Source organism: Limulus polyphemus, unplaced genomic scaffold, assembly GCF_000517525.1.
Source record: "Limulus polyphemus unplaced genomic scaffold, Limulus_polyphemus-2.1.2 Scaffold832, whole genome shotgun sequence".
In the NCBI taxonomy this organism is placed as follows: Eukaryota; Metazoa; Arthropoda; class Merostomata; order Xiphosura; family Limulidae; genus Limulus; species Limulus polyphemus.
The window spans coordinates 69390-87316 of NW_013666442.1; the positions used below are offsets into that span (position 1 = coordinate 69390).

Sequence of the window (17927 nt, forward strand, 5' to 3'; positions counted from 1 at the left end):
AACTCTGAACAACATACAGTCTTCATTTAAATTATACATTTTTTAATATGTTTGTATTACTGATTTTACTTTTTTTTTTTTTTCGTTGTGTTTTCTTGCTGTAGTTTCTCCCCGTGATTACTGTTTAGTGTTTTATTTGTTTAATTATCGTTATATTTAGCAACTGTACTTTGAAAATGTATAAAGACTTTTGTAAGTTCATTTTATTCTGCTTTAGATACTAAAGATGGAATCTGATAGAATTCTGAAACGTTTATCCATCTCCCCTTTTTGTTAATAAACAATGTTATATATCATAAGTGTCATAATCTTGTTTATAGTCAAACTTTGTTTTCCTTTGAACACATTGATTGCTAGTTTACCTAACAGTTTTTAAATTTGCTTGCATAATATTTAGAACCTCCTAAATGAATATCAAATGTTTTTTAAGGTAAATGTCTATATTTTATTTGCCATTTTCTTTACAACATCACTAACTCTTATTACATCAATGTACAGTGCAATGAAATGTTTAAAAATAAGAAATAGAAGTATATACATACCTTTTAAATCTCCATTGATTATTTTAGTATCATCAGTGGTTGACATGCATAATTTTACGCCTTTATATTTTCAATGTAATATACGTTTAATGTTTTATTTTCCTATGATTCTTTGTCTTTGATTATTTAAGTCAACACATCAACAAGTGCCTGCGGGTGATGTTACGATAAATTCAGCTGTTAGGTTTAGTCCTTCTGGCATAGTATTTTTTGCACTCGTGTCTCAAAACTTTTTTAGCGATTCAATGTACAGAATAATTTACAAGAATAATAAAAATATAAAAGTAAACCCTAAATGCAATTTGTCTATCAAACTAATACATATAAGGTGAGAGAAAATTGCAATGTGCTACAAACACTGCTCTCAAGAATGAACTTAGCCTCGTTATAACGATGCTAAAAATAAATCTATACCATTTTGTTATGTAAGGATAAATGACCTTAAAGGATGAAATCTGTTCTTTCTATTGGTTATAAGCATGTCATTTAACTTAAAACAGTTGCTCAAGCTACCCAGCTTCTGCTTTGCAAGTGGGCATGGCATAGCTTGAACTCAGGAATGTATATAATTGACTCCTTTCTCAAGGCCAGTTCTAGGAATTTGTATCAAGTTACTGGTAAATGAACTGTTTGTACATGTAATTTATTGCCAGGAAGAAAGACATTTTTAACTATGGTTGTTTCTTGTATAACATTGTCTAAAGTTCAGTTGCTATAGCCACTTGCCCTTCAAGTGAGAGCAAACATGAAATTTTTTCTTTTATTCTTTTAGCAGTTTCTTTTGAAGTAAAGGAATAAAAATGTGAATAATATATGACTTTGAATCATAATGTAATTGATCACGCTAATTTCATTAAAATACATTTTTTAAAGTTTTTTTTTTTTAATTTTGAATATAACTCAGTAACACTTTGTGAAATGCACAGGAAAGGTTATAAAAATGGTATCAGGGGTTATAGGGTTAATATAAATTTATTCTTTTAATTTATCTTGAGATGATATATGGAAAAATAATTTTGTATATAGTTGCAAAATTATTTTCTGATATAATACTTTACCCTTCATAATAGCATTTCCCATTTAATGCTGTCCTTTATATGCACAAATTTTTAGCTTGCCACTGGCCTTAATACTCTCACCTACTTCACATGTTTAATGTAGTACAGCTGTGTTGTACTTGCAGATAAGCTTGCAACAACTCTCCACCAATAGGAGCATGACACACATTCCTGGCACAAGTGACTTCCTCTATACTGTAGAACACAATCTTCACTTTTTGATTTGGTACACTTGAGTGCAGACCTGTTTAATTTCATTCTATTTTAATTCTTTTTTTTTTTTTTTTGCTTAGTTTGTTTGACAAATGCCTTAGTTGTTTTTACATTTATGTGACTTCAGGTTCCAATATTTCAGTGAGATTGTTTCAACCTTCTTTTGTTGCAAATTTTATTCTATAATGCAGCCTGCTATGTTTCGTATACCAGGGCTAGGTGTACTACTACCTGAGTGTCTGGTTTGAATGATGATGTTTTGTACATCCTTTTACCACTTCCTTCCTTTGCCTTGCTATCAAGGCCTATGAATTTTCCCACGTTTTTTTTTTGTTGTTGTTGTTTTTTTATATTGTGTCTGTCAGTGAGGTCTTCCTACCTCATTGGAGTCCATGATGGTACCTTCTTGTCAATTTTTCTCCTTTTTTTTGACATTCACAATTCTGTTATGCCCTGTTCTTTGGTCATGCCTTCCTTCTTTCTCCCCTTTCTCAGTACCTCCTTTTCAGTTTTTGGGTGTGAGCCACATATACTGTCTGTATCCACTGTAGATACTTGGATGCTTCATGTGTGGATAGGACCCTCCTTTTCCCATCCTCCACTCTTTGCAGACCTTTTCCTTACTTCCTCCTTGGGATCACATTTTTTCTCACCAGCATCTGTTAGAAATGTTACAGGTTCTTCTCAATTGAGATGCTATCTTACCAGTCCATTACTCTTATCTGGGGTTCTATTTCTGGTTGTTTGTAATTCATTATTTCAACAAGTTTGACATCCCATAATTATTCTTCAGCCTTGACCATTTGATCGGCCTTCCTCATTCCACTATGGAGTTTTTCCTCATCTTTCAGTTAGTTTTTACTCAAGATGTTTGGATGATCTAGGTAGACATCTTGGATGCTTCCCTTCACATCTCTATTTTTCCCTGCATCCCGGAGTTTCGTTTGTTTGTTTCCTCAGGGGGACAGGCTTTTTTTTGCACTTTACTGTTTGGTCTAGTTGTGACTTCCTATGTTTCTGTCAGGTGGCAAGGCCTTTTCCCATCTTCCATGTTCACAAAGTCTGCAGTTTCTTCATCACATGGATGACTGGCTGCCTTTGGCTCCATTGCTTCAGGCAACTCGCACACTTTTCTTTTGTGAAAACTACATGTTTGGGTTGGCTTGTCTAGTTTGAGATGTCCTTCCTTATCCTGACTCAATACCTTATTCTTGGTGTTTTCTTCAACTCATATCTTGGTTGGGCCCAGTCTTCTCCTCTTTTATTGTGATTGTTGGAGCTTATGGTTTTCAGTGCTAAATCCTTTCCTTCACTCACTGCTAATTAGGTTCTATCACTTTTGAGGACTTGGGCTTCCATAGAAGCCCTTCTTCCCTTGGGTCATGCCCATTTGAATGACCTTCAGTGGCTATTGCATGATCCAAGAAATCTTGTATGGGATCCCTTGGATTTGATTTTTACTCTTCAACCCTCTCTACAAGTCAATTTTGACTGGTGGTTCTATAGAGACATTACCACAGCTGGCATTTCTCTTCCACCTCTCTGTCCCAAGCTGTACCTTTTACTGGATACATCTCTCACAAGGTTGCGGGTCTTTGGTCAGGTTGAAGTTCCACGTCATTCTTTTGGAACTTCTTGCAGTTAATTATGCATTGAATCATATATTCCCATTGGTAAGGAGCAGGTTGGTCATGATACGTTCTGTTTGACCTTTGTCTCTTCTACCTATTAACTAGGGAGCATCCATTCTCACTCTTTTTATTTTCAAATCTTGGATCTTCTCTTTTGAGACCACTCATTGCACATTTTCCTGTTGGCTTGTTACGTCCTAGCTGCTTTCATTTTTGTTGCAGATTGCTTATCTCCTCTGAGTATGATCCTCCCCACAGAGTGGTCCCCAGGTCTTCTGGCAGTTATGCTCTCAGTTGGGTGCTCCTCTATGGGTAAAATTTGCCACCCTCATTAACCCTACAACTACTGGCTATGTGCATGCCCATAGGTAATGTCACTCTCATCATATTTCATTCCAGAAATAACTCTAGTAGATGAAACTGTTTGAAATTTGACAATAATTTTCTGAAAAGAATGTAGTTTCAGAAAAATAATTTATTTTGATTTTTTCTACTACATATAATAAAAAAAATTATTATTTAATGTACTTATTTGCAATTGGACTCTGAATAGTTCACCTGCAAGGTGATTTTCATGTTAAGTATAAAAATACTTTTTTTTTATCATACAGTTTTCACATTTCACTTGTATAATTTCTAGAACCTCCTAAATGTAAATGTTTATATTTTGTCATTTTCTCTACCATATCACTAACTCTACCTATTATCATTAATTTATAGTGCAGGAAATGTTTAAAATCAAGAAAATGAAATATGTACATACTTTTTTACTCTATTCATTGAATAATTTAAAAATATCTTCTTGGGGTCACGTATAATTTCACATCTTTATCTTTTCTAGTTTACTTTAATGTTTTATTTTCCTCTCCTATTCTTTATCTTTAATTTTTTATGTTGACACACATCAACAAGTGCCCACAGGCAATATAATATTAACTTTGGCAAGACAGATTAGCCCCAGAGTAATATTTATTACATTCATTCGTCAAAACTGTTTTAGAGATTCAAAGTATAGAAAAAATTTTTTAAATCGTTAAACCTTTCAAATCTATAGTTTAAAACAAATAATACATAATTAACTAAAATATAAAATTAAAACCTAAATTCAATCTGTCTATTAAACTAATACATAGAAGGCGAGAAAAAATTGCCAAGCACTACAGACACTTCTCTGAACTTAGCCTCATTAACCTTAGCCTCATTTCACCCCATTTTAAAATGGGGAATTATTACAAAAAGCCTTTGTTAAAACAAACTGAAGATACCAATTATCAGTAGGAAAGAAGACAATATATAACTGAGCAACACACCAACAACATAGAACAGTGGATGACAACTAAGTTGATTGAAATCTTACTGTGTATGTTGTATTTTGTATTCCTGTCTTAACAGCTAAAAATAAAAGAGGCAAGGCTAGGTTTGAACTGGCTGACTTACGATTTGAAAGCCTGTCAGATCCTGCATGTGAAAACCTTGGATATCTTGCAACAAAAATTAATTTCTGAGCGACAATTTCTCCAAAACATGTGAATTATTGTCCAGAGTTGTAATGGCACAATTATTTTGAGAACATTTGGAGAAAAGAAAAAACATGGATAATCGAGGCACTGGTGTAGCCCTCATTTCCCAGTACAAACAGTAGTGAAGTTAGGTTAGGCACACCTGCTTCTGAGTTTTTGGACTGGCTCCTAGATCTGAAAGTATTTGTCGAGGCCTGAAATAAAGGAATAAAATTTATATAGTACTTTGAATTATAATGTACTTGATAATGCTAATTTCGTTCAAATATATTGGTAGTAAAGTGGTTTAATTAAATTTTCAATGTAACTCAGTAACACTTTGTGACATGCACAGAATGGAATTTAAAAGTGGCACCAGGTGTCATAGAATTAAGGTCAAAATCCCACTGTTTTTATCCCTGTTTCCTCATCTGTTGGCTCTGGAAGTGAATGTCTTCAGTCTAGATTGAACTGATAATTACTGGTATGCCTACCCTCCTATCCATCTTTTTCCTTGGGTTATGTCTGTCATCCAAGCCACTCCATGTCAAGTCCTTCTCATTACCCCATTATAGCTTACACAACTATTTTCCCTGTTCTTGCACTGCTTCAGCCATCCCCTCTCTTGAATTGTTATCTATACAGGTCCCTTCTTATCTGGTGTTACTCATTGGTGTTTCATTCTGGCATCCTGCCTGGTTTTTGTCTGGTCCTGTGTGAGATGATCTGAACACTTTGCATGTGTAAAATCCCTTATCTTCTGTTTGGTCTGCTTTTCTTCCTTGGTGGTCTATACATGAGTATGACATCTGCTGCAATTAGTCTCTGTACCATGGTTACTTGCCTTCAAGTCTTTTTATTCCTCACCATTCCATATTTTCACTTGGCTTTTTGACAATGATTAGTTTGTTCAACCATTGCAGACTATGGGACTGCTTTCTCCTCTCCCTTCCTGTCATATCCCTCTTGTTTCATCCTTTTCGTCACTTACATACCTCCTTGTTCTCTGCCCCTTCAAGAATGGGATTTCAGTGTTATTCTTCATGCCCTTACCTAGCCTCCTTTCAAACCATTGGCTACCTGTTCCTTATCCCACCTACTTTGTACCTTTTTGCCAGTGGTCGTCGTAGGTTGGATGTGTTTGCTGTCGATGTGTCACATCTGTGACCATCATTTTTTCCTTCCCAAGACCTTGGTGGCTCATCAGGGGAATTTCACTTTTATGCCAATATACCTACCTTCCATTTATCATTTCTATTCCCATTCTGATCTAGATCATCTTCTCTGCCTGTTCCATGTTTTCTGATGGTTTTTCTTCCTCTTCCTTCTTCTGCCTGCAGCCTTTTACCTGTGACCATTCCCATTTGGATTTGCCAACTCATTGGGTAGGATTATTCTTCATTGCATTCAGTTTCCCTTTGTGATTTTGTGGTTTCCTCCCACTATATTCATCTTCTTGCCCTATCATTGACTGCTCACTTTTGTCATCCGTCGGTAGAGATCTTCCAGGCTAATGTGTGGACCACACTACATACTTTCCTTGCACATTGTTTACATCATTTGTCCACCTCATTTACTTCTGGATACCAGTTGCTGCCAGTTGCCATAATACACACCTTGGTTCAACTTTGAATGGATAATTTTTTTTTCATTTCCTTCCCTTACAGTGGCCTTATGCCTCATATAAGATTCTGCTCTGTGGTGAGTGGTGCCTGTCCAGGTATATTATTCAGTTGGGGAACCCCCATTCTCCTGGATGTCAATTTCCAAGTGATCTAGTTTTGAAAAAGAGCTAGACCAGCCACCAAAATCTGCATTGTATGGCCTTGATGGTCTATAATGCCCTTTATTGAGATGGGGTGTTCTACAAAACTACTAGTAGGTTCATCCTCACAGTATATTGCTTCATAAATATTCCCATCACAGATTGTACCAATTCATGGACTTTCATGAATAAAGCAGGAAATGAATTGTTGCCTCTCCTTCCATTCCTGGTTGAATACATTAGGTTTGGCCTGCTTTTTAAAAATAGGTTTCTGCAGTCACCCATTGCACTTTCTCTGGTGTTAGATTCCTTCAGACTCCCCACCACACTATCTCTCCTTTTCTATTGGAATACAGGAGTCCTTGCCACTTATCAACTTCTAGCCACTTGGGTGGTAGACCATGGAGGCATCCTCCTGAGTTTGCTCAATACCATTTAGTTGAGAGTGGGCTGGTGGTGTTCTGTCAGTGTATATGGTGTGAACCCTCATCCTACCATGGACCAGAAGAAACATACCCGACGCTGCCTGATTATAGATTGGAGATGATCCACCAAATTGCAGTTCACCACTCTGGCTGGGACTCCTCATTCAACTGCCACCTGGATCTCTGTTTCTGGGTGGTCTGATGTTGGATTAGAACTGGACCAGCCAATATAAGTCCTCACACATGTGGTTGATAGGGAACCCTCGTCCTACCACAGACTGGAGAATCAATTTCCAATGCAACCAGATCTTGGGTTTGAGTGAACCACCATGTTGCATTTCCCCTTCTTACCATTGCCCAGATGTTAGGCTCCTGGGTGGCCTGGTCTTGGTTTTGCACTGGATATGTGCATGAGCTCTGACTGGGATGGCAGAACGGAAGCCATTTTCCCATCTGCTTCCTCATCGTGAGGTGAAAATGGTAGGGACCCTCCTCCTACCATGTACAAAATAATAAATACCTGATGTCACCAGGTTTTTGACTGGAGTTGTTCCACTGAATACAGTCAGATGTGCTCCTTTTCTGCCCAGATCTATTATGTGAGAAGAGGTAAAGTATCATATCGGAAGGTACAATTTTTAAACTGAAAATGTATTTATGATAGATACCTCTTCTCACACTTCCCACCCTTCCTCTCTGCTTCTAATGCTTCTTTTTACCCAATCTCGAAGTGAAGATTGTGTTCTACTGTATAGAGGGAGTCATATGCACGAGGAGAGTGTACCATGCTACTATTGGTGGAGAGTTGTCACATGCTTATTTGCATGCTACAATGCAATTGTACCACATTAAACACATGGGGTAGGTGGGAGTATGAAGGCTCGTGGTGAACAAAACATTTTCTCATATAGAGGGCAGTACTGAACGAGAAAAGCTATTATATGAGAAGCAATAAGTATCTACCGGAAATACATTTTTCACTGTAGGATAATTATAACTTTAATATTCAGCTTCTGGAGAATATTAGTTATGATTTTCAAATCATATTGCCAATTTGTAATACAAATTGAAAATGTATGTGACTTTTGCGCAATATTTTTTGTTTGCAGTCACGTAATCAATCATTTGGTACGTGCCAAACACAAGGAGGTGACTCTTCATAAAGATGGACCTTTGGGAGAAACTGTTTTGGAATGTTACAGTTGTGGTTGCCGTAATGTATTTGTTCTTGGCTTCATTCCAGCAAAAGCTGATTCAGTTGTGGTGCTTCTGTGCCGTCAACCATGTGCTGCTCAAAGTAGCCTTAAAGATATGAACTGGTAAGAAAATTATATTCTTGTAAGAATTATAATTATGCAATACCAAGTTGTTCCATGTTTTAATAATTATTACAGAATATCAATAAATTATCAATTTTGAACCAAATATTTTTACAGATGTTTGTTTTCCAGCCAATTAAAATCTAAAGTGGAATATTTTGGCACTAGTCATCACATGCATATGATTTAAGTGTGTATTTACTATTTCTTTAGGATTTGAAGCATTCGGACTTTGTACAATGAATATCTAAAATTCACTTTTGTACATGATATTCTTAAATATTGCTTATTTCAGAATAAAATCATTAAAAGAAACAGAGCTACTTTTTATGATGGAAACCTCATAAATTCTATGAATAGAAAACAACCGAAAAATTTATTTATATAATTCAATCTTTCAAGTTTTTAAAGTGACCTACAGTAGAAGAGCTAATATTAATAAAATAGTAACCCTGAGTTTCTCATCATTTTGTGTGTTGCATGACTCTTTTTTATTTGATGAATTTTGTTCATATTGCTTTTTTTTTTTCGTATGAAACTTAAAAGCTATAGTAATGATCCTTTATAAATTATGAATTACACATCATTTACTATTATGGCAAGATGTTTTTATTACTTTTACTAGATAAGTAGGTACACATCATAGATGCTTTGCCCATTTATAGTCATAATGATTAACATACTAAAACCATTACATATGTTGTATAAAAATTGGAATTAATTTTATATAAAATGGTAAACATTTATGTGCTGTTTTGCTGCATTTTGAATTATAAATAAATGCTTGTTTATTTTTAAAAGTGTAAATAATTTTTAACAGGTTGTTAGGTTTCATTGTTCATCTTGATATATTTAAGGAAACATACTCTTATTTAAATAGTTGCAATTAGTGTTGCTTGACTTTGTTATTGCTTAAAATATTGAGTTAATCTTTCTCTAAGTGAGCCCAATGGATAGTATGTTAGACTTTGAAGCTGAGGTTCCATGGTTTTTATCCCATTACCAAAAGAAAATAATTCATACTCCACACTGGAATTATGGGTGCATTATAGGAGTGATGGTCAAATTCCATTATTCAGTTTGATAAATCCAGGTTAAGTAGTTAGCACACAGGATCACCTACAAAAGTTGTGATATTTTCAAAACGAGACCCAAAACTCGAGCACTTTCGAATAACTTATTGAAAGCGCTTGAGTTTTGGGTCTCGTTTTGAAAATATTCAGTTTGATAAGGTAGCCCTAGAGTTGGCAGTGGTAGTTATTGCTTAGCTGCCTTCCCCCATGTTTATCACTTCAAAATCACAGAAGACTAGCACAGATAATCCTTGTGCAGCTTTTCATGAAACAAAATATTTTTCTAATATTGTCTTTTTCAAGGGTAATAGATTCAGTATTTTAGAAGGTGTAATTTGAAAAAATACAGATTAGAACTATGACTTGTAAAGTTTTTGCTTCACTTCACAGCCTGTATAAAGTTTTACTTACTTTATTGTATCTATGAAACTCTTACATTAGGTACATAAATGTTTAATTTTGTTTTGTACAGCCACTAAGTATTATGGGCTCTTTCATTTTTCCATTTTAAATATTAAATGTTCAACCCATAGAATTGTTACAAAAAAAATCATATTTGTGACATTAGTTGTGTTTTTCAATAACTATTTAGTTTTATATATATAATAACTAAAATTACAGTGAATATTACACTGGGCAACAAGTCATTTTCATCAGATATAATTATAGGTGGGCTAGATAGCTCTTGGGACACTGATTCCAAATCTGTTTTTGGTTTTCCTCTAACACATCAACTTTTTGTGATGAGACTGATCAAAGTTGAAAGCCTTAATTATAATTTAAGTTCTTGTACCTTTCTTTTTTCATAAGGGTGTATTGTATAAATTTAACCAAGTGTATGGTGTGTATAATGTTTGTGAGAATTCTACTGAAAAATGAATAAAGTTGTAATGTTAACTAGCCTAATGTGTGATTATTACCTAAATTGTGCTGAAATTAACACCAGTCATATTTCGATAACGAGATGTAATATAAGAAAAACGAATTGGAATCAGCAAAACTGGTCAAGAAAAGTGTTTACATCTTTGATGAGAAAAAAAAAGTTTGATTTTGTCGACCAGTGTTATGTGAACTATAAAAGTTTCAACCTCATTATCCTAATAGGCATTTTACCACATGGTTTATTCTTCAGAAATTTAGATGATAGAAACTTTATTTATTTTTTATTTATATTGCAAGTTTGAAAATTGTAGATGACAACTTTTTGTGTTATTTTGCTTGTTGACCACTGACTAGATTGACGAAGTAAAAAAACTACATTGAGTTTAATTTGTAATTTTCATTTAAAAATATCTACAAAACAAGTACATTCTAAAGAAGAAAGTATCTGTAGAAATCTTGAGATACACATTTTTCTTTACATATAAGTTATTATGAACAACTTTTTGTCCAATGGTAAAAGATATACAATATTTATCCATTTTGTGAGCCACTGGTAATTTGAAATTGATGTTGTAGGGACCCCGAGCAGTGGAAACCTTTAATTAACGACCGCACCTTTCTGACTTGGTTGGTTAAAGTTCCGCAAGAGCAAGAACAACTCCGGGCACGTCAGATCACTGCACAACAAATAAATAAGTTGGAAGAATTATGGAAGGTAATTATTGAAATTCTGTTTTGAAATCTACAAGTTTCACAAACACACACATAAAATAACACCTATTGATTTGAAAACCAATTTACTTTTTAATTTTAATTTTTTTAATAGGAAAATGTTGATGCCACTTTTCAAGACCTGGAGAAACCTGGTGTTGATGAAGAACCTCAGCAAGTTCTGTTAAGGTATTGAGATACATATTATTTATTGATTTTGTAAAAAAAAAACTACCTGCATGTCTATTTACAGAGTTTCTTTGGGATGAGCACATTGTTTATATAAATGCTAGACTAACTAAATGGAGGTGGAAGTTATTTACACAAACAGAATGTCAACACAAGAAAATATGCTTTTGTTAGACAACAGGAAGTCCTATTTGTTTTGACTTGTTTGTAATTGGTTGCTGTTGATATTATTAGAAATATTAGAATAAAAGCTTTTCTCTGCTGTTCAGTGTGTATATAGGGTTTATTTGTGTTTATCATTTATACAGGTGTTCCATTTAACTCACCTCCTTATGCTATTAAAAAATGTAAATATCAACAAATTGTATAGATTTTGCAGTTTTCTCCCCACTGGAAATCCATGGGTTGTTGCCTTAAAAATTGGTTTTATATTTGTTAATAAACTTATTTTAATTTGGCAACTGTTGCACATTATTTGTTTTATTCAACTTTTTGTCATTTCCTTTCTCACAATTTTTTTAGTACATAAGCTCTGTAGTCATTTAAACATACACTACTGTACACAAATTTGGAAGCGCACACATTTTTCACCCAAAATTGAATTAAACACTTAACAATTAAATTATGCCTTTTAATAGCAATATATATACTAAATTAGATAATTGGATTATTACATTTATAATATAAATATTTTCACTTAACCCTAACATTCATCTACCTTTGGCTTTAACCCTGTTGCCACAGGCATCCTTTACTAAGTATGTCATGAGGTTTTAGTGACTTACATTCAAAATTTAATTAAATTACTTTTGGTTTATGTTATACCATTAGTATAACATAAAATCATAGCTAATAATCCATAGTTTAATAGTATATGAGTTTTAAGTTCTTAATTTTTAAGGCAATATTTTAAAAAATCATGAATTTTCCCTAGTGTAAGAAATGCGACATATTTTCTCTAAGCATCCCCTCTTCTCTATTTTATTCACCACCCCTCCGATAAGTACAACATTCAACTTAAATTACTCATTATAAAATCGTCATTGTTCAGACAAACCATAATTTTTATAGCCAATGATCTTGTTTGGTTAGAGAGTCATCAAGTAGAAAATCAGACCCCTTTTGCCACACCTGCCTGTCACATTCTCTCTTTCAGGATTTGTTAATAGTTCTCTCTGAACAGGGAATTGTCATTTTCTCTGTTAGTACACGCTTTGTTCCCATGGGAAAGATAACGACTAGCTTGGATTATTTTGTAATGGCTCTGGTCGCATATTTAGAGAGCCAGAAAAATTGTGATAGTTAGGGAAAATTTTTTGTTTTTGCATGTTATTATTCTAGGTTCTTTGGTTCATTATTTAATTAAATAAAAATTATTTAGTGCATTACTACCACTAGTATAACAAAAAATAAGGTTAAGTGTCATCGACAGTCAATAGCAAAAAAAATGAAGACTCGGGTATGTACTTTATTTCTTGTTTTTAATGTTTATTGTTATAAAAGTAACTGAAATGTAAAAATAGGGATCCCTATACGCTAATTAAGATGAGTTAGATTAGGTAAAATAAATAATAATATGATAAAAATGTTTCATGAGGAACGCATACGAGCAGCTCGTGGGTAATGTAACTTAATAGCGTAACGTGAGCTCCATGTTCCCCAAGTGATTTACAACTTATAATGGCAAGAATAGTAGTTAGGCACAGTTTAAAGGCCAATAAAACTATCATTTATGTACAAATACAAGTTTAAAGACACTTAGGATAAACGAATATCATTTCATGTCACAATTTGAAGTCATTCTGGAAAGAAAAAAGGGTAATCTAGTATTTTTTTTTATTTATTTTTTTGTGATTACAAGGTTGATCAAATTGACCAACCTTGTATAGAGTTAGGGTAGAGAAAATAACAGATGAAATACAAAGTTTTACCGAAAACAAACACTTGTAATGTATTTAGGAGATTTTTGAGATGAAGAAAAGTATTTTTAATCTTAACATGTAAAATAAATTTGCACGCAGACTAGTAAAAATAAATACTTGATATGTTTATGGACAAAACTTTTTTAGTTTATTAAAAATACTTCACTAAAAATATGATTTTTTTGTACGAGAAAGACTTGTAATGTTTACTGAAAGTCTTCCAAATTTTGTGACGATATACTTACTATATTAAAAGTTAGTGGTATCAAAAGTATAAAGAGTTTAAATGAGTACAAAGAGGTTATGTGATTGGTCAAAGTGACCGAGCCCATGGTTGATAGAGTTAATAACAGCTGTTCTTTTTCTCTTACCAGGTGTTAGGAAATTCCAGTCTGTATGAATATTTTGCCACAGTTTTGTTAGTTTATTTGTTGTTATAGGTTTCTCATGTTTTGACAAATTTATCTCATGAGTTCAGTAGGTGATAAGACTGAGTATTGTGATATTTAATTCATATTTTGGAAAATACCTTGTTCCTTTACTTCAATGTATCCTTGGCACAGTTCAGATGTATGCTTTGAACCTTTGTACTGTTGGTAAATGAAACCTTGGCCAATAAGTCTAACACCAGAGGTACTGCAGTCCTTGTAAAATACTGTAATAATTTTCTTTACTTGTTCTATATGCAGTAGAGTAAATGTCCACTAGTTTGTAGCATTTTAGCCTCAAACCATAATCTTTCTACCTACCCAATGTTGAAACAAAAATACTTTTTATTGAATTTGTATGTGTTCCATTACGTAACAGTCTTTATAACTATTACAACTAATAAGTAAGTACCTTTATTTTCTTGTCATAAAAATGCATTTTCATTAAAACTTGGAACGGTAATGTAGGTATATGAATATCAATACTGCTTTGTCTGATCAAGTTGTTTACAATTTGTTTATAACTGTGTGCACTTACAATTCAGCATTGATTGTTTGATCAAATCTTTGTCATTTTGGAGATCATCTTCCATGTAGTTTGCCTTTTATAAAACACTTCATAATTATACTTGTCATAAGACATTAGTTTTAGGCCACTTATACTTTTTAACACTCCATTCTTTCTCTAGTCTTTTAAGAATTTAAAAGAATTAGAAGAATGTATAATAATACTATTTGAACCACACTATGTTTGCAATATCTATAGCAGGTAATACATTTCATTCAATCCAGAGTGCATCAGGTAGGCTGGGACACAAGAAACAAAGTAGTGATTAGAACACCATTTATATAAACCATAGTGTGGTTGAAATCCTATTATTACACACTTCTCTAAATGTTGAAAATCCTTAATGGACTAGATAAAAAAATTCAGTGTTAACAAACTTAATATGCTTAATAGTAATGTACTAGTATCATGCTTTGGCAGCTTGGAAAAGGCATTCACACCATAACACTTTTTCTTTATTTTTTTTGTTTTTTATGTGACATAAGATCTGTTAGCTACCATCACTGATAATGATAGGAAATGTTTGAGGTGGGGGATGAACTAGTGAAAATAAGCTGATATTGCAAAGTGATGTAAAAAGTTTGTTTTTTAAGGTATACTATCAACGAGTGAATATATAGTTTTGACACATTCATTACTGTGTTGTAATTAAAGTGATAAATACAATAAAAATAATTCTTTATTTTTTGTAGATTATGATTGTAATAATTGGTCTAATTTTACTGATATTAACTTTAATATAAAAATTTTCTAAGCATTTATGTAATATAAAAGCATGGAATGTGGACTTCATATAACAAATACAGGTACCACTAGCATTAGAGGGTGCGTCATCATCAAATTAAAAAAAAGGTTTCACTCGTATATACTTAATTGAAGAACTATTACTGTGTGTATAAATATAGAGGTATATTTTATGTATTTTCAGATATGAAGATGGTTATCAGTATCAAAACATATTTGGACCACTTGTGAAAATGGAGGCAGATTATGACAAGAAATTAAAGGAATCCCAGACTCAAGATAATATTGAAGTGCGATGGGATATTGGATTGAACAAGAAGATCATTGCCTATTTTACCATTGCCAAGTCAGATACAGGTATTACTATTTCATAAACTACCAAATCTAGATCTTTTTGTTTCCTGTAATTTAATTTATTAAGATTTAAATGACATTGTTTCATATTTCGGTTTATACTTTAATTATAAATTTACTAATTATAAAACTGATAAAATTTATTTTTAAATTTTCATTATGCCATGATTAATATTCATGTATTCTTTAAAAACTTTGTCATAAATCGTATTTTAGGTTTATGTTTTTCAGATATTTGATACTTCACATGTGAAAAGTAATGTATTGTAAATAGGATTATTGTGTTAAATTACTCAAAACAATTCTTTACAATTTGAAATATATTTATTACTTTATCTGTGTTTTTTAGACATGAGACTTATGCATGGTGATGAGTTGAGACTGCGATATTTGGGAGAACTTCATAAACCATGGTCTGGGGTTGGCCATGTGATCAAGATCCCTGACAGTATCCTTCTGAAATGTTATTTATTTTAAAATAATTTCTTATTTTGAGGAACATTGACTTTTAAAATTTTCAAAGTTTGAGATGGATAAAGCTTTATCATGCATTTTTCGTAAAGTCTTTGTCCATTTAAACTTAAAATGTCGATTCAGTCCACTTAAAAAAACTTATGGTTCTACTCCTTTACTGACTTTCTAATAGACTATAGTGAAGAAGTTGGTATTGAAATGAAAACAAACTTAGGAGTCCCTTCTGAATGTACATCCAACTTTGTAGTTGACTTTGTTTGGAAATCAACATCTTTTGACCGGTAAGTCATTCATTGTGTTTTTGATAAGATAAAGGTCTGTATTTTAATACTGGATTAATTGGATATTGATATTCTTTTCATTCTAGTGCTTCATTAATAAAAATTTTTGAAGTTATTCATATGAAATAAATTTAAATATTGTCTGTACATTACGTATTGTGTTACATATTTCTTAATTGATGCTGAAAACTAGTAAAAACTGAGTTTGTGAATTTTGTTAGGTACTTTAGATGCTGTATTGTTTATGACAATATAATTGTTGGTATTGTTACAGAGGTCCTTTATTACTCCCAAAAACTCAACTAAGTTGTTTAGATACCTTTTGTCTTTCTCGTTTTTTACATAAGCTTATACAGTCTTAAAAATGCTCACACTGAGACTTGTGTAGGCTAAGCCATAGTTGTGGGTGTTCCATCAGCCTCTTTATCATCAAATATTATTATTCTGTTATATATAGTATCCATGATAAGCCAAAACTTTGATTTCTACATGTTTATCTTGCCGTATTTCAGTTGTGGGAACCATGACTGGATCCACATATTACTATTGGACATATAGTATGTCTGTCTGTACTATTATAGGCTTTATCTCTTTCAGCACGGGCTTGGTCCCTTGGACCAACTTCGTAACCATTTTGTGCTTGTTATAGTTTTCATATTATAACTTTTAAAATTAGTGAGCAAATGTTAATGAAATTTGGTAGATTATCAGTAAACATTACAATGCTTTCATATGTAAAATATCAATTTTTTTTTATTAAGTATTAAGGTTTGTAGAGCAATGTTTTTCTCATGTTTATTTTTTATTTTCACATAATGCCTATCTGTCATGCAAAGTAATATTCATTTTAAGATTAAAAATACTTTTATGCATCAGAAAATTTGAAAGTTCACAGGCAAAATCCTTATAATGTCCGGTTAGTTATCAAACATTTCTTAAGAAAAAACTTGATATGTTTTCTGTTAGTCTCTGTACAGGTTCATTAGATTTGACCAATCTAGCAACCACCATAAAAAATTAGGAAATAAATATAAATTATACCTCTTCATTCTAGAATGAACACAAATTATAACATAAAAACAAATGTTTAAACTAAATAGCTTAAACCTCGTATTGGCCTTTCAGCTGTGCCTGGCTAACAATACAGAAGTTACAATGATGTGGCTCATTTGCACTCATGTTACCATATCAAATAACAAAGTAACTTGTTTTAGTATACTTGTATTTTGGAAAATACAGCACATTTCAGTTATTATACATTATATATGTATGTAGATTATTGTTATTTGGAAATAAGTTCTTAAACATGTTTTTTCTAAAATATAGAACAGTAAATAAAGAAGTACAGCAAACAATTATCTCTTCTAGTTATGACCTTTGTACTCAGTTGCTGCTTGACGTAGGTTACTAAGCCTTAAAAAATTTGCACATGGAAGATATGAAACAAAATATTTTTTTTTAGGTTTTATATATACTTTTGAATAATTAAAAAATCATAAATTACTACATTAATACCAAAGAATTCCACTATAACTTATCAAGCTTAGTAACTAAGATGTATTTTAGCCTAAGAAAATATGAAATTTAGAGCAGACTAAAGACACACCCTACCTTGTTGAACTATTGGTTCGAAAGAAAGAAATGGTGCCAAGACCATTAAAATGGCTGAGAGAGCTACTAGGGGGACATTCCGAGCTTCCGATTGGTTATTCATGTCATATATAGAAGTAAGTGTATATAAGGGAGTGTTTCCAAAAATAGAGAAAAGGTGGGTGGGATGTCACTATGTTTGATTTATCACATGAGCAATATCTTAGCAAATTGAAAAGATAAGAGGCTCTTATTTTAT

At 32.6% G+C, this 17927-nt stretch overlaps 1 protein-coding gene across 5 annotated transcripts in view; it reads left to right on the forward strand.

Moving 5' to 3' along the window:
• LOC106460767 (regulator of nonsense transcripts 1-like) overlaps positions 1-17927 on the forward strand; it is a 107572-nt gene that overhangs the window by 54646 nt on the left and 34999 nt on the right. For 3 of the 5 annotated variants that reach the window (XM_013920502.2, XM_022387547.1, XM_022387546.1), the window contains 6 exons: positions 8243-8452; positions 10984-11122; positions 11234-11307; positions 15154-15326; positions 15673-15771; positions 15970-16078. In XM_013920502.2, coding sequence (XP_013775956.1) covers positions 8243-8452; positions 10984-11122; positions 11234-11307; positions 15154-15326; positions 15673-15771; positions 15970-16078 — 804 coding nt within the window. The remainder of the gene's footprint in view (positions 1-8242; positions 8453-10983; positions 11123-11233; positions 11308-15153; positions 15327-15672; positions 15772-15969; positions 16079-17927) is intronic. The other 2 variants (XM_022387548.1, XM_022387549.1) reach the window with 1 other exon arrangement.